The 24,019-nt window shown below is 42.9% G+C and overlaps 2 protein-coding genes and 1 long non-coding RNA gene across 53 annotated transcripts in view; 2 read left to right on the forward strand and 1 right to left on the reverse strand.

Moving 5' to 3' along the window:
- SUN1 (Sad1 and UNC84 domain containing 1) overlaps positions 1-2,108 on the forward strand; it is an 80,844-nt gene extending 78,736 nt beyond the window's left edge. For all 50 annotated transcript variants that reach the window (XM_083474257.1, XM_083474235.1, XM_083474252.1 and 47 more), the window contains one exon: positions 1-2,108. In XM_083474257.1, coding sequence (XP_083330383.1) covers positions 1-114 — 114 coding nt within the window. In that variant the 3' untranslated portion in view covers positions 115-2,108.
- Positions 513-16,384, reverse strand: LOC310692995. Its single transcript, XR_014518939.1, has 2 exons — positions 13,447-16,384; positions 513-10,741 (listed from the first exon to the last, which is right to left on the reverse strand). It is a non-coding gene; the product is annotated as an uncharacterized lncRNA (long non-coding RNA).
- Positions 5,135-24,019, forward strand: part of GET4 (guided entry of tail-anchored proteins factor 4) — a 23,921-nt gene continuing 5,036 nt past the window's right edge. Inside the window, exons 1-5 of one of the 2 annotated variants that reach the window (XM_083474522.1) lie at positions 5,135-5,397; positions 16,399-16,477; positions 17,254-17,335; positions 18,457-18,606; positions 23,739-23,877. In XM_083474522.1, coding sequence (XP_083330648.1) covers positions 5,246-5,397; positions 16,399-16,477; positions 17,254-17,335; positions 18,457-18,606; positions 23,739-23,877 — 602 coding nt within the window. In that variant the 5' untranslated portion in view covers positions 5,135-5,245. Of the gene's footprint in view, positions 5,398-5,733; positions 5,769-16,398; positions 16,478-17,253; positions 17,336-18,456; positions 18,607-23,738; positions 23,878-24,019 lie in introns of those variants that run through there. The other variant, XM_083474523.1, reaches the window with a different exon arrangement.

Here is a 24,019-nt window from a genome sequence, read left to right on the forward strand (position 1 = left end):
GAGACAACTGAAAAACCATTCCAGATAGTGGAGCTAAGAATTTTTTCTAACTGGGGCCATACAGAGTACACTTGCCTCTATCGGTTTAGAGTGCATGGGAGACCTGCTGAATGAATCCTATGTACCCTTTCCTACTTCTTGATGTATATTTTTTCTGTTTATATGTATATAAAGGGAAAGCCTGGAACACTGGAATTCTTAAAAGATACGTGATGGGCTGCAGGTTCCAAGTTCTTGGCTAAGTATAGAAGACTGCCAACAGAATTGTATATCAAACCAAATGGTTATTTGCTCGGATGCTCAGCTTGTACCTTCCAGACAGCTTTATATTTTTAACGTGTTCATTCTAAGAAAAATATTGCATGGCAACCGCTCTCATTTGCAAAACTCAGTTAACAAGCTAGTAAATATCTATTTTATTACTTTGCAATATAAGCTTTTTAAAAGTTCTTTTTTTTGGCAGCTAGGAATCTGTTTTCATTGTGGGGGCTCACCTTCCCCACGTATATGAATTTTAAAAAACGACCGTGGAAGCAGTGTACCATGTTCTGCAGTTAAATAGTTTCCAGTCACTTTGACAGGGTTTGCATGTGGTTCCAGCACTCTTTAAGGGATGGAGACTGTGTGGCACCAGTAGTTGCTGCATTGCCTTTTGGCCACAACCTCCCAGACCTGGTGCCACTTCACATACTTTAAATTCTCAGCAGGATTTGACACCAGTGTTGTGTTTTTGAGGGAAAGGTTCTGATTTCATCTGGAATTGTCTAAGAACATCTTGCTAAAAGACACATTTGGTAAGAATATATTATGTTTTAATGTTACAGATAGGAAAGGGATAGAGCCAGAAGTCTATTCAGACTGGTAACCAAACTGGAAAAACAAAAGAAAAAAGCATCATTAACAGGTGTTTTAAACATAAATGGGTTTAAATTTTGATTTTTTTAATAACTTTCCTTTTAAGCAAGTTGATGGTTACAGTAGCTAATAGCAGTTGAATGAATTAGAAGGTTTCCATGAGTGCTAAGTACAAATTTGGCCAAGCTTTTCAGCGTAATATCAACAGAAGTATATGCTGAATAAAGGAGGAAGAGGTCTCATCAGTAAGAAATGGCCTGAACAGGATTGAATTAGAATGGCTTACAAGAGTAGATGCTGAAAGATGGGAAATTATAAGGAAGTGGAAGTGGAACCAGAATTAAAAGGATGATGCCAGAAATGCTAAACCTCAGATGAGGTAACCTGCAACCATGTTTCATCCCTGGGGCTTACTCATACATTCTCTTTTGTGCAGTTAAATATCCCAAGCCTCACTGGGTATTCTGGGGTTGCTGCTAATCTCTGGAAAGCCAGAGGAAACTTCACAAGATTGAATGTTGTTGAAACCTCAGGGGCAAAGTTTTGACACCACTTCTCCCAAAACAACTGTTTGTTTAAAAAAACACACACACAATAACATGGTTATAAACTTCAGGACAGAAAATGAAGTTTTCCTAGAGCTCTTGTTACACATGGAACTTGTTGCATGCCCCGACAACTTGACATCTTTTAAATTGGAATTATTAATAGAAACCTTCCTTAGGAAAAAGATTCCTGAAAGTGGTGGCGTGTGAAAATCTTACCTTACGTTTTGCTTTTTTGGAGAGTTTATAATAATTGTTCTTTTGGGAACGACAAAATGGAGAGTTAATGTATGTTGCACAAAGAGTCCTCAAATATTTATAGAGAGTTTTATTTCCAGAAGACCATTTGCTCGCCTAAGTTCAGCTAGAAATAGAACCAATGGCCTATTGAGAAGAGCTTGTTAAAACCTGTACAGCTGTTACATAAACTGTAGGTTAAATATATAAATCAGAATTATCCTGTATAAATCCAAATGGGGGAAGTTGACGGGGTGGGGAATATTTTGCATAACACTAACTTATTTTTTAAAGACGTGAGATAGGACTTTGTGCAATGTATTTTTGTAAATGCTTTTTTCAAAATATTTGTCTCTGGTATCCTTTGCTGCCTCCAAACTGACAAGAAGCTATTGAAAATGTTTTAAGAGTTTAACTTTTGGAAAGTGCATGTAATATTTGGAACTAAGTAATAAAAGTTTTCTTTTTTTCCCCTTTTGGTATTTATGCTGAATGCTTGTAATAACTTGGTGATTTTTAACACCGCTGAAAGGCAGCTGGCAGTCATCTTATTTAAGTGCAAAGTGACTCGTTTCAGGACAATCTGGTTTATGACTGCTGCCCAGCACACAGCACAGTTATGTATGTTATAGAAAAGCAATGTGCCACACCACTTAAGCTACTACATAAATAGCCTTGGAAAGGATTCAGCAAACTTGGAGACGATGGATCTTTCAATGGTTATTAGTCTTGATAGTTAAAGGTAACCCCCATCTGCAAACGCCTGTACCTCTGATGACCAGACTTTCAGGTACAAATAGGACAGCAGTCACTCATTCCCCACCTCTGACCTTTCCAGAGCAATCTGGTTGACAACAGCTACCAGACTCAGAACGCTAAACTTGGGTCCAATTCAGTCTGGCATTTTCTTCTTCTAGTTCTATTTGCCTATCTCTGCACCAAATGCTCTGCCTTCCTCCCCCAAATTATGCAGAAAGTATATTATGGGGGTACTTTTCTTCACGTTTTATAGATCCAAGGGCATGTAGAATTTGCTGTGTGTGTCTTGTGTGAAGGAAACACACAACCATGCAAGAATTAAATTTTATATAAAAGTTCAAGAAATGCTTTTACTTCTTAAATTACTCCTGGTTTGCTACTAAATACCTGCAATATATCCTGGTTTTGCTCCAAGGAGCTCAAGCACAGCTATCCCCCCTCCTCCATTTTATCCTCATGACAACCCTGCAGTGTTTTTGCACAGTGCTTAAATCTGTACCCAGTATCATATTACACTTTGTGAGGATTCATTGGAGTCACACAAGGTGAGATCGGTGATTGGGCATCTGTATGCCTTCCCTAGCCTAGCAGCTTTGGGGAAGGAGCTATCTAGACTGAGGAAATATTGCAGTGGAATGATTAAAAGAGAAATGGTGATTGATCTACAAGCTGGGACCCTGCCCAGCTGCATAATAAGAACTGGAGAGAAGGAAACATCAGGCGATCCAGTTATGGATCTCCTGCAGCTCTTCTAGCTTTGTCCTCTTGTCTCCTCTTTCTGGAAATGAGGAGTAGCATTAATGCAAAATGAAACATCTGTTTTAATTAATCCGTTCAAGTCAGGTCCTGAACATCTGTAAAGAAAAAAATGTATTCAGGGGAACATTTTCAGAATGCTTTAGTATGGAAGTTTTTTGTCACAGTTTAAAGCTGTTGTGTACTAATGAAGCATATCTATCAACTTGACATCGTTGCGTTCCAATGAGGGAGCAAATATGCAATTTGGTTGCTAACTGCAGGAGAACAAAAATTGCTTAGTTGTGCCTGTTTGAAAGAGATTTGCAATTTCTTGCCCTTATAAAAACCTGACTCTGTTGGAAACAAATAGTATGCTTGAAACATGTTCAGAATATAACAGATAGGACAGGTGTGGTTTCTTCTGCCACATTTTTTAAAGAGTAATTTAGCCACATGTCTGTTTACAGAGAAACACCAAGTACCAATGTTGTTCGTTTCAATTGTGTTGGTAGTTTAACAGGTTTAGTTTCCATGGCCTGTCATTACTGATGAAGGTAGATGTTTCCTGGGTACTTCCCAAATAAGAAGCAATGTCTTGTAAACCTGAAGCAGTTCTGGATGAATTGCGTGCAGCTCCATCTATTTTTTTTATATAAAAACCCCCCCAAAATGGCTCTTGATTGACATTGTCAATATAGAATGAATGCTGTGAGGTTTCCCACACATCCAGCATGCACTCCATCCACATTTTAGCTTTTACAAGATTCTCCTACATGCCTTTTCAGTGTCTAAAATATTTTAAATAATAAAGCCAATGGGTCAGAAACTGGAAGAGCATTGCTGCAGATGGGGAATAGGAATGAGTTAACTTGCTGCTCTTTTCTACTTAAAATAAGTTCTGGATTAATATTCTGTAGAGTGGTGTGTTAGATAGATAGGTAGAGCACAAGGGAGCTTCAGACAAATTTTATGTGTGAGGAGGGGTGGGGTGTTGTGCTGGCTACCTCTGTTGTCCAGAATATATTTTTGTTTAATTTGATCCACATAGCCCAAGTATCAAAATAAAACTTCATAAAACAAATGCATAAAAACGAAACGAAACCAAGGCTGGCATGGGATGTTACATTCACAAGAAAAAATGATACAGCTGGTTATCTCTATAATTGCAATAAGATACAGACAATTGAAGAGTACTGTCATAGCAAACGAAAGAATGAGGTACAGTATACGGAAACCTAAGCCTAAACCTACAACAAGAAACCATCAGAGACACAAGGAGTACCCAGAAAAAAAGGCTACTGTGTCAAGAAAAATGTTCAGCCAGTTAGATGTTACATATCTTAGGGCTGTGGAAGAGAAAAGTGTAAATTTTCTTTTTTATGTATTCAATGAAATCCCAACAGACAAAAGAGGTGGTTCCTTTCCAAAAACGAGGATTAGGAAAATTTCTCACGTAATGCAATATTCCAAATATTATTTCACCATAACGTGGTGTTAAATTAAAAATGTTTTCCATCTTTGGGTAATCGGTCGGCGTGCAGAAAAAAGGCAATGTAACAAATCTTTTAATTTTTGTATCTTGATATTCTTTCCTTCCAAAAAAAATTTTTTTTTCGGCAAGAGTGAAATGTTTTCTTTTAGGATCTTATTTATGTCACCAGAAGCCTTCCGCCAAAATCGCTGCACCCCAGATCAGTCCCACCAAAGGCGGTAGTGGGTCCACCTTGATCCAACAACTCCTCCAGGAATCCGAAGAGGCGCTCGAGGGACATGCGAGAGAATTGAATCATAGAACTGGAAGGAACCACGAGGGTCATCTCGTCCAGCCCCCTTGCAGGCAACGTCGTCATGGAAACCCCGCTGGAAACGCCCCCTGCGCCCTACACCCCCTCATCTGAGGCGCGCGCCGAGCCACGTCGGACGTCACACTCTCGGAGGCGCCGGGGGCGGGGCTCGTTTGCGTGCGCATGTCCCTCGGCGGCCGCCACCCTCCCCATTGTTGACTAGGCGGAGCCGACGGAAGCCGGCAAGGCCGCCGCCGCCGCGCATGCGCCGCGCTGCGTGAGGCAACTCCGGCCGTCTTGTGTGGCGTTTCTCCCCGCCCCGCAGTCATGGCGGCGGAGCAAGAGGCCTTGAAGGGCGGCAGCGCCGTCAGCGGCCGGAACCGGGGCGGCGTCCAACGCGTCGAGGGCAAACTCCGCGCCAGCGTGGAGAAAGGGGACTATTACGAGGCACACCAGATGTACCGGACGCTGTTCTTCAGGTACGCCGGGGCGCCGCTCGCGCTTCGTTTCACACATAGCCCCCCTCCCCCCCCTCGCGCCGCCGTGAATATACTCCTCGCTTCGCCCCGCCTCTTTCCAGACGCTTCTAATTGCGCACCAGTAGTCCTCCGCGCGCACGCCCCCGCCCTTTCCCCAATACGATTGGCTGAGCCTCTTGCCTTTCTCGATTCGCCGAAGCCCTATTGGTCGAGAAAAGGGGCGGGGTTCGCGGGAGGGAGGAGGGGGCTCTCGGTGTGTCTCCCCATCTATGCGAAACTCCGGATCAGAAGAGAGATGGAGGGAGAGTAAGGGGGGCAGAGTTAATGAGTGAGGCATTTAGAGTCGTCTGTATGTGTATACGTACCGGTAGGTAGGTAGGTACACAAACCCCGCATATAAGCATACTTACAAAACAGATGTTGAAGCTTGCTATATACAGACACACACACCATAGAAACAGAGAATTGTAGAGTTGGAAGGGCTCCCCAGGGTCCATCTAGTCCAGCCCCCTGCAATGCAGGAATATCAACTAAAGCATCCATGACAGATGGCCATCCAACCTCCGCTTAAAAGCCTCGAAGGAAGGAGAGTCCAGGATCTCCCGAGGGAGAACGTTCCACTAGTGAACTGCTCTCACTGTCTCGTGCACACAAGCAGAGACCCACAAAACAAATACACATACTTACGAAACAGAGATGTTAAAGGCTTAAAGCAAACAGCTTTGCTATCCACCCTCTGCTGCCCTGATGCAATGTGGTTCACGTCAGAGCAGCTGAAAAGGGCGGAAGCCAGATCATCTTGCTTTATGAGTTTTAATATATGTGTTAAATTACTGCAATGGAAATATGGCTGTAGTGCTTTAATTGCAGCCTTCCAAGATCCGGTGCAAACTGGTCAGAAGTGCTGTTCAATGCATTTAAAATTGCCCTGTGTAATATATTCAGTGAGAGAGTGATTAATAGGTTTATTGTGCCAATGCTTTCATGTGTAAGTTGGTGCCCGCTTTGTCAGATGCATGGTTATCCTTAGTTGGCAGATATATTTTGGCATGCTTTGGGGGGTGAGGCGGCAAGGACAGTAAACAATGGGTTGAAAAGACCATGGAATGCAAGAGTTATACATTGTGTGACATTTCTGTTCAAAGCTGAAATGTAGACCTGGTAAGTGCAGTAAGCATTTGCAGCACCAGTAACTGGAAATAGCAGCCTTTCTAGCATTTTCTTCTCTTGTAGCAAAGTGATGTAGCTACTTCTCTTTAATCTTGCTTAGTACAACACTCACTGTCAGCCAGTGATTTTAATTAGCGGTAGGTTATTAAGGAACTATTGCTGCTTCATTCATCACTTAATGAGTAGAATCTATTTCACAGAATTTTGGGACAGCCACCAACTTGGGTAGCTCTGATAAGGCTTAAACAAATTCATAGGAAGTAGTTGCTCTCAGTCACTAATCTTGACTGCTAAATAGAGCTTCCATTTTTCAGAAGCAGTCGACCACTGAGAACTATGTGGGGAGAGCACAAAGTGTGCTGCTCACACATTGCAGAACTAGATAGACTTCTTTGATCTAGCAAGGCATCGGTTATTTTACAACCACCTTTTATATCCAGCAAGTGGATAGGCATCTTGGTGATATTTGAGAAGGGAAAGCTATGTTTATTTTAAGATTCAGAAATGCCTTGTTTCATAAGCTATTGTAGGCTGGATCTTGCTTCATCAGATGTATCTGACCAAGCAGGCTTCAGCTTGTCAAAATCTATGACACAATGTAACTGTTACTCTGGGAGCCTTCAAAGTATACTTACTTTGTATACTTTGTATACCTACTTCATCATCATCATCATCATCATCATTTAATTGTATGCCTCCTTTCCATAGTTAAAACCATAGTCAAGGCAGCTTACCAACATGAAAAGATTAAAAAAAATTACAAACATAACAAAAGGATACATAAACCACAACAGATAAATAAAATACATTGAAAAATACACAACCGTAATTGAAGACTTTCCACATAAATCATTATAAGATCTAAGAAGAAAGATACAAAAAATTATTATCAATAACAGCAACAAAAACCCCTAAACAATACTGCAACTCAGGAATCTGTTCAGCAACCTCAGCTTTGGTAGCTGGAGTCAGTCAGGACCCCAACCTCCCAGACCAGGTGGAAAAGACTAGCAATGCAGGGTGCAGGAAGGTAAGTCACTTGGTATTGGTTGGAAATAAATGGTATTGGTTTTTCACGACACTTGGTTCTCATTATAAGCATGATTATAGGTTTTTTTCTTTTCAATTGAACTCATAGCTGTCAACGTTTCCCTTTTTTAAAGGGAAATTCCCTTATTCTGAATAGGATTCCTCGCAAGAAAAGGGAAAAGTTGACAGCTATGGTTGAACTACTTAACCTCTTCACCTTTAGAACTTGCAGCAGATGGCAACATATTTAAACAACGCCAGCAAGTAAAGATGCACAGTTAAAATAAGGCATTCTGTACAGGAGAAATCCTTTTACCTGTACAGAAAGTCTTGGAACAAATTCATTGTAGTGTATATGACAGGATAGCTAAAGTGTTAATGAGTAAGTATAATTTTTTGATTAGTTATCTTTAATGTGCAGCCAGTATCCCAGTCAACCTGAAGTACTGGGATAATGGAGAAGATATTTGGGATTATAAGCAGATGCATTTGAGGTCAGGGTGTAAAACAGGTTAAGGTGGAAGCATTTACATCCAAGTTCCATTACTTCAGACAAGAGGTATAGAGTAGAAGAAACCTTGTTCTTTATCAGGAGTGGGAGAAGGGATTCAATTTGTGGCCATAGTGGAAATTGTTATTGCTGCTTTGAGTCTTGGAGCTAGAAGAGGGAAAATATTTTAATGTGTGAGCTGAGTCAAGCACTATCATAGATCAAATATTTCCCCAGAGGTCTGGTTGTAATTGCAGTAGTTTGAGGCAATGGTAAATGCATTGATGGGTAGAAAAATGGCAAAGGTCTCATTGACTCAAGCTAACTGAGTTGGTATTTTGTACTTTCAGGTTGGAGTTGATAATTGCAGCTCAGTTTCCCTCTTTACCTTCATCTTGTCTCATTTCCTTACCCATTTGATACAAATCCTTATACAGTATAGATCAGAGAAATTGAAGTATTTGAATATAAGGCATAACTTGCATTGGGAAAATATTTCTATGGCACTTGGAAATATATTCAAGGCATATTGGGAACATGGGCATTTATGCTTCCATTACAATCACAAATCACCAGCTATTGCAGAAATTATCTTACTTGTCTGCAAAAAGCCAGTTGTGAGCATTATCCGTGGGAGTTGTATAGTCCAGAACGTCTGGAGCACCCCGCATTGTCTATCCCTGAGTTAAATCCCCACAAACAACCCATGAGAGGTTTGATTGAGAGAGTAGCTGGCCCAAGGCTGCCTAGTGAACATCATGGTTGAACAGGGGTTTGTACTATCTGCTAGTTCCTTTCTCTGAGGTTACAGCTTCTGGAGAGGTTGGTTGTGCTACTCCGTTGTAGCAAAAACATTGGACTGTTGTAGAACCTTAAATATTAACTACAGTATTTTAATATTTAAGTGGGTAGCGCTGTGGTCTAAACCACTGAGCCTAGGGCTTGCCGATTGGAAGGTAGGTGGTTCAGATCTCTGTGACAGGGTGAGCTCCTATTGCTCAGTCCCAGCTCCTGCCAACCTAGCAGTTCAAAAGCATGTCAAAGTGCAAGTAGATAAATAAGTACCGCTTCGGCGGGAAGATAAACGTTGTTTCTGTGCGCTGCTCTGGTTTCGTCAGAAGCAGCTTGGTCATGCTGGCCACATGACCCGGAAAAACTGTCTGTGGACAAATGTCGGCTCCCTCGGCCAGTAAAGCGAGATGAGCACCGCAACCCCAGAGTCGTCCGCGACTGGACTTAACTGTCAGGGGTCCTTTACCTTTTATTTTATTATGGTGTAAGTTTTTACTTTTCTCAGGTTAGGGTTGATAATTGCATGTCTTGGCTTTTGTCTTTTTCTTCCTCAGGCCCATTTCTCTTACCCTGCAAATACAAAGCTTTTTGCAGATTTGAGAAATTGGGACACTTGATCAAGTCATTTCTGAAACATAGGTCCATGCTGCAGTACATTCAAGTCAACTGAACCGCTCATTTGAAATGGAAAATAAAATGAGGTTGGATTCCTTAAAAGGTTGATATATCATTTGTCACTGAGAGCAGCTTGAAGAAATATGGGGATATATAACATTTTTATAAAAAATGAATGCTGAAGCCTGGGTGTAAAGAGATTTTCAGCAAACAAGTTGCAATAACATTTAAAGTTGTTTGTTAGCTGCTTTATAGGGAAAAAAAGTATCAAAGTGATTTAATGAGATAAAATAAAAGAGTTAAATACAGTCAGTTAAAAGCCAAAAATATTGAAACCAATGTACAATACAACATTCCTAAAATGTTCATCCCACATTAGAATGAGGACAAGTCCTACTCCTCCCCACATGCACAAGATGACACCACACTAGAGGCTAGCTTAACAAGTAAGGCCTGAGTAAAGGTTTTTGCTGATGAAGGGGTCAGGGGTCAGACTATAGGGGTCAGGGTTGGTTCATGTGGGGAAAGGTGGTCTTTGTGGTATTGGGGTCCTTGGCTGCATATGGCAGTTTGAATTGAGCATGGAAATTAATTGGTAGCTAGTGCATTTAGGCCAGTTTCTGTGTAATATTCTCAGACCTTTGGGTCTCAGACAGCAATCTGACTGCTGAATTCTGCATTACCTGTAGTTTCCAAACTGTATTCAAAGGTAGCCTAACTGTCTTTGTGTAATCTAATAAGAGCATAGACAACTGATGCTAGGCATAGCCTTCCATTTTCTGATCAAGATTGAGATACACACACCAAAATTTATTTCGCACACAAGTCTTTTTATTTGGATCAAGGCAGTTGAATGAGCTTGTTAAAAGTACTTAGTTCACTTTTAAATTCTATTTATAGACAAGCAATACAAGAAACCTTTGAAATGTCCTTTGTGAACTGGTCTGAAGTGGTAGGTTTTAGGATGCTTTAGATGGCATTGAGTGCACAGTTTGAATTCTGTTGAAAGCCAGCAGTGTGGGGCAAGGTTCAAGAGTGCTTGAAAGATCACAAAAGAAGCTCATGTCCCAGATGTTGTGTAAGGGTATCTGTTTAAGTAGTTCAAACGCTAGTGAAAACTACTGTAGAGGAAATGGCAATTGTACATATTGTAAGGACGTTATAGAATCATCTGTGAACTGTTAAGAGTTTGAAATTGTTTTTTGTTTTGTTTTCTGTACCTCCTCACCCCTATCACTGCATATTTACCTAAGCCAGGGGTCTGCAACCTTTAAGACAAAAAGAGCCACTTGGACCCGTTTCCGAAAAAACAACAACAACTGGGAGCCGCAAAAACATTGCAACATTTAAAACAAATATAACACTGCATATATTGTTTCTGGCCTTAATGCTATATATACAGGATGGTGCAGTCAGCTGTCAATCTCAAGAAAAAAGGACAAATTAATAGCTAATTAAAATATTTAATTTACAACCAGGTAACCAGGTTAATGGGACTTTTGCTCCTGAACCTCAGTGCTCAGTGTCTGCACATCAGGGCTGTAAGACGTCACCTTCATTTTCACACAGGCTTGCAAGCTGTCATCTGTGAGGCGTGATCGGTGTTTGTTTTTAATATAGTTCATGTTGGAGAAGACCTGCTCACATACATATGTGGAAGAGACCACGAGGGCCATCGAGTCCAACCCCCTGCCAAGCAGGAAACACCATCAGATCACTCCTGACATATGGTTGTCAAGCCTCTGCTTAAAGACCTCCAAAGAAGGAGACTCCATCACACTCCTTGGCAGCAATTCACCAAACTTTCACCTGCTTAAGTTTAAGAAGGGGCTTCAAGCAACTAAAAAGGGGCTTCAGGCAACTAACTCCACGTGGAATTCCACGCGACCGCGACTGCATAATCAATGCCACAAAATGCCAAAGAAAATTAACCAGGGCCCCAGTGAACCATAAATCATAATCAGTGCCTGATGTAAATAATAATTAATAATGAGGGCCCAATGTCATCCTCGTCATTATAAAAATAATCCCTCTCTTCGTGCCGCCCACCCTCCCAAGAAAAAAACCCCACTTCAAACGGTCACAAAGCACAAATTCCACGCAACCGCGACTTGCTATGCCCAATAATCAATGCCCCAAAATGCCATAGAAAATTAATCAGGGCCCCAGTGTACCATAAATCATAATCAGTGCCTGATGTAAATAATAATTAATAATGAGGCATTCGTCATTATAAAAATACCATATTTTTCGCCCCATAGGAAGCTCCGTCCCATAGGACGCACCTAGTTTTTTGGGGGGGAAATAAAGGGAAAAAAATTTCCCTTTATTTCCCCCCAAAAAACAGGTCGGGGAAACCGAACCAGGTCGAGGAACAGCGGGATGGCGGCGCTGCGCCTCCCTGCTGTCCCCCGAGCTTGTGGGGCTGGCCGATGTCTGCCCCGCGTGAGGGGCGCTCTGCATCAGGGCGCCCCCCCTGCGGGGCGGCAGGCTGCTATCCGCAGCGTGGGGAGCCTTGCCGGGAACTCCAGCAAGGCTCCCCACGCTGCGGATGTCTGCCTGGCGAGGGGGGCGCTCTGCTTTAGGGCGCCCCGCCGGCCGGGCGGCAGGCTGCTATCCGCAGCGTGGGGAGCCTTGCCGGGAAGTCCGGCAAGGCTCCCCACGCTGCGGATGTCTGCCTGGCGAGGGGGGCGCTCTGCTTTAGGGCGCCCCGCTGGCCGGGCGGCAGGCTGCCATCCGCAGCGTGGGGATGTCTGCCTGGCGAGGGGGGCGCTCTGCTTTAGGGCGCCCCACCGGCCGGGCGGCAGGCTGCCATCCGCAGCGTGGGGAGCCTTGCCGGGAAGTCCGGCAAGGCTCCCCACGCTGCGGATGTCTTCCTGGCGAGGGGGGCGCTCTGCTTTAGGGCGCCCCGCCGGCCGGGCGGCAGGCAGACATCCGCAGCGTGGGGAGCCTTGCCGGGAAGTCCGGCAAGGCTCCCCACGCTGCGGATGTCTGCCTGGCGAGGGGGGCGCTCTGCTTTAGGGCGCCCCGCCGGCCGGGCGGCAGGCTGCCATCCGCAGCGTGGGGAGCCTTGCCGGGAAGTCCGGCAAGGCTCCCCACGCTGCGGATGTCTTCCTGGCGAGGGGGGCGCTCTGCTTTAGGGTGCCCCGCCGGCCGGGCGGCAGGCTGCCATCCGCAGCGTGGGGAGCCTTGCCGGGAAGTCCGGCAAGGCTCCCCACGCTGCGGATGTCTGCCTGGCGAGGGGGGCGCTCTGCTTTAGGGCGCCCCGCCGGCCGGGCGGCAGGCAGACATCCGCAGCGTGGGGAGCCTTGCCGGGAAGTCCGGCAAGGCTCCCCACGCTGCGGATGTCTTCCTGGCGAGGGGGGCGCTCTGCTTTAGGGCGCCCCGCCGGCCGGGCGGCAGGCTGCCATCCGCAGCGTGGGGAGCCTTGCCGGGAAGTCCGGCAAGGCTCCCCACGCTGCGGATGTCTGCCTGGCGAGGGGGGCGCTCTGCTTTAGGGCGCCCCGCCGGCCGGGCGGCAGGCTGCCATCCGCAGCGTGGGGAGCCTTGCCGGGAAGTCCGGCAAGGCTCCCCACGCTGCGGATGTCTGCCTGGCGAGGGGGGCGCTCTGCTTTAGGGCGCCCCGCCGGCCGGGCGGCAGGCAGACATCCGCAGCGTGGGGAGCCTTGCCGGGAAGTCCGGCAAGGCTCCCCACGCTGCGGATGTCTGCCTGGGGAGGGGAGGAGGCGAGGGGAAGAGGCGAGGGGCGGAGGTGAGCAGCCTGCCGCCCCTCGCCTCCTCCCCTCGCCACCGCCCCTCGCCTACTCCCCTCGCCTCCTCCCCTCGCCTCCTCCCCTCGCCTCCGCTCCTCGCCTCCTCCCCTCGCCTCCTCCCCTCGCCACCGCCCCGGAGCCGCAGCAAAGGCTTTAAAGAGCCGCATGCGGCTCCGGAGCCGCAGGTTGCCGACCCCCGACCTAAGCTGTTGGATTTGTTAGATTATAAACATCTGAACGTTAGGTCTCAAGGATGTCCTTGAGTTTGTGCCGACGATAAGTTGATAAAAAGTAGATCTCATTGGGACAAGTTTGGAAATATGTTGATGTGGTACTTGTGATGATTTGGGCAGTACCTGCCCTCTTTGTACCACTGTGGTCTGGGGTGCTTTCAGGTGCTGCATAGCAAACTTGTGGATGGTATCTTCTCCAAACTGCATGGTTGCAAAGTTAATTACAGTTCTGCTATATTATTTATAATTCCAGAAAACCTGAGAGGTGCAGGCTTTTCCTTCTATAGTTCATCCATTTGTTTTATGTTGTGTCATTTCTGTAAACATAACTGATGAAACAAAAAGTCTGGGAGCTATTAATTGGAGCATAACATCAGCTTGATGTTCTTAGTTATGCCGATACTCCAGAGCAGTGGAAAATAATGGTCTGGACTCTTAGTAAAACAGTCAAGGTTATGATTAAACCATGATCAGAGCTGTGATACTGGGCACTGCACAAATTCGGTGCCAAGAAAAATGGGATTTGGTGACCTCTGCAAGGTAAGCATATTAAACAAATCTGTTTCCATTTTTGCATAATACTGTCGGATAATTATGGAAGGAATCAAGGAGCCTTTTTCTGGTTTTGTGATTTCATTAAGTATTGCCCATTTCCTGGCCTATTTTCACATATAGCTGTACCATTTAGAAACCTATGTTTTTGCAAAAGAAAAAAAGAAAGAGAAAATTTGATGCACTCAGGAGAACTGTATCTGATTCGGACTGAACCAAAACTAGAGTAGAACTGCAAATCAATTTACCCCTTGTGAATTGTATCCCCAATCTTGGCAATAAATCAGGGGCTGCAAAACAGAGTAAATATCACCCTCTCTGATTTGTCTTTGTGATCTCAGGATTGGCTATATGGTGCCCTGATGTTATAATTCTGATTGCATGTTCCTTAATTGGCTAGTTCAGAGATCAGCAGGAAGAATGTGGTTTTAAAATGGCTTTAAAAAACAACAGTGTGGCTGAGCAATTGCATAGAATGGCAGTAAGAAAAAGTGCAAAACACAAACACAACCCCAGGATATTTTGGAGAATGTTTGGGGTTGCCAAAACTCCTTTTTTTACACCGAAAATACCCATAATGTTTTGTCTGCCCTCTAGCAAACTATGTGCTTCATCTAGGAAACTGCCCTTTTCTATGGAAGCTTCATTATGTTCTTGTGCTTGGAAGCAGTTGTTTCATATAGAGCTATGCTTGTTTGGTTTCTCACAGATACTTTGAAATAGTGACCATGAATCCTAAAGTTCCCATGAGCAAAAAAACCCTTTTCTGTACCTCTGCCTTATCCTAGTATGTAGAAAGGGGCAAAATCACTTTGAATGGGGGCAGTTGAGAAGCGCTTTGAAATGGGGAATCTCATATAATCAGCAAAGCAGAATTGTGTGCTGGAAGAAGATGGTGGCTTTTGGAAGGAAACTGTCTTTCTGTAGGCATTGGGTAACGATTTTGCAGGCTATAAGGAGTTGGGGTGAATCTCTACACTGAATGAAAAGGTTCTGAAATAAGGTACTTCCTAGAATGTATGGAATAGCTTGAGCTAATATGGTATATGATTTTGATCTTTGAGGGCGGGAGCATTGGTACTGAAGCTTTCCTTGGGTGCAGCAATTTCGAAGATAGACAGGTGTGTGCACTGTAAACACCTGCAGTCTGCATACTTCAGCTGCTCTGTGTGGTGCTAATCATTTGCTATTTCCATCCCATCCATGATGCGGGTGTTAGTGAGCATAGGATCTGTTTGGTCATGCAGCCCATATGACAAGGGCTACTACACAGTGAACATGTGCCCCCCCCAAAAAAGTGTCTGCATTTTGAGGTTGCCTGCTATGCCATCTTCCTGAGATTCTGGTTTGGCATGCAAGTATCAAACCCACGTTGCCATCTGGTCACACTTTTACTGCCTGTACAAATTTACCGAGGCTGTCTATTTCAGCTGCTGTTAACTGCTGCTTTGCCATATGCCACACCCTGCTTGGGGATTTTAGATGGGAAAGCAGCAGCCTGAAGGACCCCTTCATTGTAAATGCAGTGCACATAACACTGGTGTCTAGAAATCAGCAGGGGCTTGGCAAATTCAGGAAAGCTGGAACCAGTGGCAGGGTGTGGTGGGTTTTGAAAGTGCAAGGAAAAGGCTATAGGGGATTGTGGGGGCCACTCGGTCAGGATTAGAGATAGCCGCCTCCATCCTCCTGCAGACATTGACCTGCAGAAGAAGAGAGCAGGTTCTATTTCCTTGGAGGCTAATACTGACAAGCCATGGCTGGAGGGGGCTTTCTGCACTGTGGAGAGAAAATAAATGAGATATTTCTTTTTAAGGCTTGGTGCTGCTGCCAAAGACAGCTGGGTGGCAGCTCAGTGGGAAAATAGTTCTTAAATAATGCTGTCTTATTCATGTGGTGAATCTTCATTTACATACTAGGTGTTGTTTGGCTTTTTGTTTCGATTTTCGCAGTCTTCTCTCTGTCAGTTTTCTTGTCTTCTCAGTTGGTGGGCAGGAGGAGCATCTCTCCTCGCCAGGAATATATGGATTCGCAGTGGGATGCCAAGAACACTGTGCAGCAGTCTGGTTTTTTGGAGGGTTGAGTGGGGTGGGAGTTTGCTTTCTTCTTTGAGACCAAGGAATGCTCATATGCATACATTCTCTCATTAGGTGGGTACCTGTGTAAATTGGCCCCCTAAGATTGAGGGGCAATTCAAAATACATTTCTCGTGAACACCTTCCATGAGTTTTTGTTTGTTCCTGCAGTCTGCGGCATCTCATGATTTAAAAGATAAAAATCCATTCAGTACAAAGCATTTTCAAACATATGCTAGCTTGCCTCTTTCTGCTGTATTCTGAATACCTTTCACTCTTTTTTCCCCCATGTGTAGGTACATGTCACAAGGCAAACATGTGGAAGCTAGAGAACTCATGTATTCGGGGGCCCTCTTGTTCTTCAGTCACAATCAAGTAAGACCCATTCAAAATGGTGTAAATGTAATAAATATTGAACGGTGGGAATGCCCTGATAAATGCTGGGTTGTGGCCAACTGCAGCAGTTTTAAAGCAGCCTAACAATCTGCTACTTATGCGCTTACCTGGTGCACGAGCAGTTACTCTGGGAAAGCACTGAGGTGGCAAATGCATCTGCTGTGCTTATGTCTCTCTCTTAGCGGCCCTTTGAAGTTAGGAAAGAGAGAGGATCATTATTGCTCAAGCAATAAGTATTTTAATATATAGCACAGGGCAGCTCTGGAACAACTGCTCAGATTGCCCCTCTTTCCTTTCTCCCTCCCCCTCCCCACCAATATTTGAAGGCTGGAAGAGAGTATCTGATGCAACAGTGTGCACAGCCTCAGCTCTTCCACTTCTCCTACTGCCTTAGAGAGAAACCTTTTAAGTTTAGAAAAATGGGGAGCTGCCTGGCTTCATGGTTGCATTGTTGAATGAGTAGTAGCAGCAGCCTATGTAAGACATAAGCACACCCTAAATAATTGATTCTTAGACTATTGCAAAAGCTCTCTACAAATAGAATATAAAGATAGCAGCCTTCACCAGCATATTTGTGCTGGTTTGAATAAAACCGTTCAGAAATCTCGGGGAAATTAGTCCAAGCAACGTTAATGACACAATCCAAGTGGGGGGGGGTTATATATAATTTGTGACATATACACCCCTCACCCTGCCCTCTTAATGTTGATGGTTTACTTCAATCTATTCAGTATTGTTTCTTCTGTATCTTCTAGCAAAACAGCGCTGCTGATTTGTCCATGCTAGTTCTAGAGACGCTAGAGAAATCGGATGCAAAAGTTACAGATGAGCTATTAGGTAAGAGCTTCTTCAGTTTTTGTTTCATAGTTGCGCACCTAGAGTTCTGAGGTGTAAGCAGTAGCGTGAAGTGCTTTGATTCCTTTTTTTTGTTTTGGTCCTATGTCACCCTGAGTTGGGAGAACTTAAGAATTGTCTTCCTGGACCAGAACAGTTCTGATCTAGTCCATCACTATTTTCATCAGTGGCCAGCCAGGTGGCTCTCACAACTTACAAACTGTGTGTGAAGGTGATAGCTATCCTTCGCTTTTTGTTGTTTTGCCTTACTTACCTGAGAGATGCTGCTTCTGAACACCAAACATGAGCTACCATGGCTAGAAGCCTCTGCTAGACCTATCGTCGACTGATGCCAAGTTACTGAAAAATAAACTTTTATAATGAACTGACCATGGTTCTGAGTAAACTAGAGTTGTTTGTAGGTGGAGCGTGATCTTTGGCACTATCCTCTCCCCAACACAGGCACAACCTGTAATGTCTGCACAATAATTGACCTCTCTGCCGTTTTGATGGACAGCCACTTCTCCAGTCTGCTTGGCGATGCGCTCACTGCTTGCGGGTCGACCTTTTTGCCCTTTACTTATCAGACTGCCTGATTCGGTAAGCATGCAGTTGATATAGCTCTTCACACAAGCTGCCAGTCTGGAAATCCTTTGGAGAGTCTTTTCCACGTTGACCACTGATCCAGGGGTTTGTGGACAGAATGAAGGCCGGGAGAGAAAGAGTTTTGTAGCTTGCCAACCTGGCAACTTACCTGGTGTCCTGCAACCCAACTCCATCTTCAGGCTTTGGTCCTTGACAGCAACCTCTGATGGAAGATAGACTTCTCTTCACCTGCCTGAAATTATGGTAGATTCAGAACATCTGTGTTAAGCCATTCAACAAGGGAACTTGCCCCCTGACATGCCATCACGTATTAGGAAAGGGTGTGGCTCCTTGCACTGCAGCGGAGAGGTCAATTAGGTGTTCGTTGCTGATTTCTATCTAAAGAAACTCACGCTTTAAAGACGTTTTAACTGCGTATATTCTGGTAATTTTACACGACCTTTGTGTTTAAACAAAAAGGATGCAGTTGCCGTTAAAAGAATGTTCAGCTAAGTGTTGCTTGTTGTGATTGCTTCTAGAGAACCTGGCCAAAGTGTTCAGCCTGATGGATCCAAATTCACCTGAAAGAGTGGCCTTTGTTTCCAGGGCGCTGAAATGGTCTAGTGGCGGATCAGGAAAACTTGGGCATCCAAAATTACACCAGTTGCTAGCCATCACGCTGTGGAAAGGTAGGAACAGTTAATGTGAGTGGCCATTAAGCTGGTTGGCTGCTTGCTCTTCAAAAGATCCAGATACTAGTTTTGTTTGCATGTAATGTTCTACCATGAATATGCTGAACCCAGTCAATTTATTCCTCCCTGCTCATGCCAGGAAGAAACAAACCATGATCCATGGCTTAGTGTTACATACAAGCTCAGGGCAATCATTTGTTTTGCTCCCAACGCACCACAATCTGTAGTGGGCGAAACAGACCACAATCCCTGGTTTGGACATAATGTCAAAGCAGGGATTATGGTTTGCTTCCGCTGTCCTCTAATGAGACAAACAGGAAAGGCAAGTTCATGAACTGTGATTTACTGTGACTAGTGTACCAGGCCACTGTGGCCTAGATCTAAAAAGAGTTCTATGCCCCAAAGGGGGCTTTGAAGAGCAGCTCCCATACTGCACTTCCAATCACCTCTGAAACACAGAGGGATCTCCAAAGTGATCTGGGATATCGAATTGAGGGTGGGTCTATATGTCCCAACTGGTACATGCAGACTGGTGGGAATACTTAAAATAGCTCTCTCGAGAGCATAGCTTGCATCTTTTAAATGTCTTGTTTTAATGCTCAGCCTTGAAGCCTATCAGACTGGAGTGAAAGATCTTGGCTTGTAAAATACTAAACCTGGTCTGGCCCGATTGCTTGAGATTATGGCAACTTGGATTAGTGTGTGTTCAGTGTCTGCTTTATTTTTAAATCTGGGATGAACACAACAGAGATAAATTAGGAACTTGGCAGCATGTCTCTAGATTTTTTTATGCCTCCGATCCCTCATATCCATACAGTATTGACACCTGCTCAATAGACTTCTTTTAACATGAATGCATTTCAGCGTCTTACTACGTTATAATACGTATGTTATAAAATACAGCATATATTCTTCAAAAGTGTTCAGCTTTAAGAACGTAGGAGGCTCCCTTATATACCAAGTCAGACCATTGGTCCAGCTAGCTCAGTATTGTCTACACTGACTAGCAGCAGTTGTCCTGGATTTCAGGCAGGGAGCATTCCCAGCCCTCCCTTAAACTGCCAGGGATTGATCCTGGGACCTTCTGCATACAAAGCAGATGTCCTTTCATTGAGCTGCAGCCCTACACCAAAGTTTGTTCATATGCTATGCTGCTGTCTCCACCCTCCACACAAATTCAAGCTGCGTTTCAAGGAAATTCATAATTCTTGTTTACTCGGTTCACAGTTTGTCGCTAACATACTTTTATCAGCCACTGTTTGACCTGTTGGAAATATGGAGGGAGTGGGGAGAAGGGGGCAGGTGGGTAGAGTGGAGCGTGTAGAAGAGGGAGGATAAGGGATCTTGTATATTTCTGACCTCTGATAACCCTCCGAAATGACTCATACTTTCCGCGCATTCATATGGACTAGAAACTTTAAAAGCAAAGTAGAACATTATGCCGATTGAAAGAAAATAGGGTAGCACCTTACTTGGTTTTGTGGAAGATTACAGAGCTGTGTGGCACCACTTAACCTCGTGGTTTACTTTAGATAAAGCTACCAGGCTGGCGGCACAAAGATCTTTCCACACCTATTAAACACCTTTCTACATATACTAGAGATACTGGCTCAAATCCAATCTAATCCGTGCTTTAGCACTCTTATTTAAAATTTCCTATACTTATAAAAATAGATAAAGACCTGGCTCATCACCTTACACTGCAGTTTATTGTAATGAGAAACTGACAGATAAACAAGTATTAGGGAATTTTAAAATATGAGAGGACTATGGTCTAATCTGAGATTGCAAATATGTTAACGCAGAGTTGCTGATACTGGCAACTCTGGCCTCTCATTATTTTTAGTCTCTACAAATAAGTTAGTTAGTGACCTCCATAAGTGCTAAGCATAACTCATTGAGTGACTGCACTAACTAACTAACAATCAAAGACACTATAGGTCAGCTATGTAAAATCTCAGCAAATTTAGATACTATTAGTCATCCCTTCCTAGGTACATGGGAAGGTGAGGTTAATGACAATATTCCACATACAGCGTGGCAATGGAAATAAAATCCACATTTCACACACCATTTGCATTTTTTCCCCTTTATAGATTATTCATCAGAAGATATTTAACTTCATGAAAACTAAGCAGAATATACAAAAACACAACAGATAAATGTTGGGAGATGTAACTGGTATCATGCCCATTTTTAAACTATATTTTGGGCTTGCCCTCAAATTAGAAATTTGGTTCTGATAATAAGCAAAATGGAAAATAACACCAGTTATGAGATGTCTGTTGATCTCTTAATCATTCCTCCAGGCTACCTGAAAGACATAATAGTTAATACATTTGCTGACAGTGGCCAAATGGTCAAATAGTTGTAGATTGAGAAAGGTCAACCCAAAATTCTTTGAAAAACGCCTTTTAAGAATCTGGGATGTAGCCTATATGGTTAAATTTATTGATTTCATAAGAAAAAGAAAGGGAAGACAAGAGAATGACAAGAGAGTGGCATTTGTTAATTCATTAACAAAGACCATTAGGCATGCTCGATTAAAAACATACTTAGCTAGGAACAATCTAATTAATCACTTTCCTTTTTTTAGGTTTTTTTAATTTCCTTCTTAATGATACCTGGAAAATTCAGAAGAATTATTTTAAAATGATTTATTCATCTATTAATTTTAGGGAATCTAAAATAGCGAACTAATTATTAACTTATAATTGAGAGATAGGTATTTTATTTTCACCGGTCACTGGCCTTTGCAATCAGAGTATAAAATGCAAAAAACTAAGCAGGGAAAATTATCAGACCAAATGAAAGCACCAGCCATTGCAATTTGTATACAAAATATGAACACAAGAATGCTGCTAAGCAGATAAAACCACCAAAATCAATTAGAATTTTAAAATCATACAATTCTAAAAACTAGGGCATTGTTGTGGCCCTTATTTTGATGGTGGTTGCAAATAATTTTAAAGTGTCTGCTTTCACCAGCCTGTTATGATCTGCAAGGAATAAACTTTCTTAAATAAATAAAATTTTACTAGTTTTCAACAATGTATAGGCAGAACAAGATGTTTTCCCCATTTTCACCCTCTTCCCCTGGAACAGAAGATGAATGTATAAGATTTTGCCATAAATCCACATGCGTTGTTGGAGTATTTTATGAAGGGTTGCCCAAACTTCAGTAAAATCATCCACATCATACATATTGTTCAAGGCATGTACCTTCTTCATAAGTTTTTTTCTGGATAAAATGTATGCCCTATCTCCATTGTGTGATAGTCAGATATCCAAGTCCTTTCTAATTCTGCACTATAAGTAATTGTGCCACCACCAGAAGAAAAATAGTAAGTTCCTTATATAATGAAGCAAGTTGCCCTTCCTTAAGCATTGTTAATTGACCCAAACTTTCATTACCCAGTACTTTCTGATTGTTAATTATTTCAGCAAATACTGGTTCCAAGAATGGTTGTACTAGTTCATATGTCCTCCACATGGAATGTGGAATGTTGTACCAGTTGCCCAGCATGTGGGTGAAGATGTTCTATGTATGTCTTAAGAGAGTCATATGCCACTTGTCAATGAACTTAAAGGAGTTTTCTCTTATGCATGTTGATACCCATTTTAAAGGGCTTTTTTGTCCATTGATTGTTCTAGTCAGCTTCTTCAATTTAAGTGCCTAAATCTGTTTCCCAAAGTTGTTTGGTGTTTGAACATTGCCCAACAGCAAGATCATTGAGTATATAAGCTTTTTGTAGAATGCTCAGCACATTTAAAAGTAATTTTTCCAAAAGTCTCAATGATGCTTGAGAATTTAACTTCGGGATTTGAAATAATTTTTTTGACCTCACCCAAACTTTCCATAATTTATTCTGCTCCAAGAATGTTATCATTTTCGTAGAGATTACCTGGTCTGTATAAGCCCTTTCCTTTCCATTTTACATCAAATAGGTTTCCTTCAGGTGAGTAAAAGTGCAATGTGGATGGGATTAGTGGTGATATAGGTGAGGCTAATTTGGAGACCCAAGACTGCCAGATTTTCTGCTTTTGCAAATGGGTTTTGCAATTATTCATTTCTAGAATAATTTTATTATGGATTTTAAAATGTATGCTTGGGATTCTGTGTTGCATAGCTTTATCAAATTCCATTTGCACCCATGCTTTTCCTTTTATGTTGTGCATCATGCCAAAGGCATTTTGTATGTGGGCAGCATCGTGGTATTTTTGCAGATTTGCTAGGCACCTGCCCCTTCCCTCTGAGATTTTTTTATACAACACCATTAAGCACAATCTGGGTCTTTTGCTGTCGTATGCAAAGTTCACAATCATTTTTTGCCATTTCTTAAGAGTATAAGTACATATGGGCAAAGTTTGGAACAGAAATAAAATCGTTGGCAATATAATCTTGGCTGATGCTACCCTCCCCATCCACAACACGGATGTCTTGGACCACGTTTTAAGGTCTCTCCCCCCCTTTTTTATACTCTTCACCATTGACAAAAAGTTGGCTCTGTACTGTAGGATTTTGTGATATTAATTTCCAGGTATTTAATATGATGTGGGCAAAGTTTAAAGCCTATTTTGAATTGTAACCTTATTTGCAATTCTGAGGGGACGTTCAAACATAGCAGCTCTGAATTAGTTTTATTGATGGTCAATCTGGCTATTTTAACAAATGCTTCAGTTTCCCTGATGACCTCCAACAGGTTTGTCTCTGGGTCCAAGACTATCGGTGCAATGTCATCAACAGCAAAAACAGCTGAAATCTGCATCTATTTATTAAGATGCCTTTTATTTTATTATTGTTCTGAATGTGCAAGTCAGTAACTTACCACTGCATTATTGTCTTATCAATTTCTTGCAACATTTTTAAAATATGGAATATTTTTCATCAGAATATTGAATTAAAATAATAATAAACCTCACTCATATCTTGGGATTCCAACCTTCATGTTGCATGCTATAATGTACTTTCTTCATTGGCTTGTTCAAATCTTGCAATATTCTCGAAAAGTAAAATGGCTTCCACCTTGCCAATATAAACTGAGACTGTTATATACATATTTCACACACACACAGGGAGAGAGAGAGATACACAGCAAACTGATTTTCTTTTTCAACTTCTTTTCCAGAGCAAAACTATTGTGAATCTCGGTATCACTTCTTGCACTCCACAGACGGTGAAGGATGTGCAAACATGTTGGTAGAATATTCCTCATCCAGGGGTTATCGCAGCGAAGTGGACATGTTTGTCGCTCAGGCAGTGTTACAGTATGTGTTTTGATCTTAATTTGCTTACACGCTTGTGTGGTTGTTCAGATAACTTTTTTTAGCCATAAGGGAAGGAGGGGTTATTAGTTTGCTGTTGGTTTTCTTTTGTTTTGTATATGGTGTTCTCATTTTGTCTTTTTAT

Source organism: Podarcis liolepis (assembly GCF_965112155.1).
Source record: "Podarcis liolepis genome assembly, chromosome: 14".
In the NCBI taxonomy this organism is placed as follows: domain Eukaryota; kingdom Metazoa; phylum Chordata; class Lepidosauria; order Squamata; family Lacertidae; genus Podarcis; species Podarcis liolepis.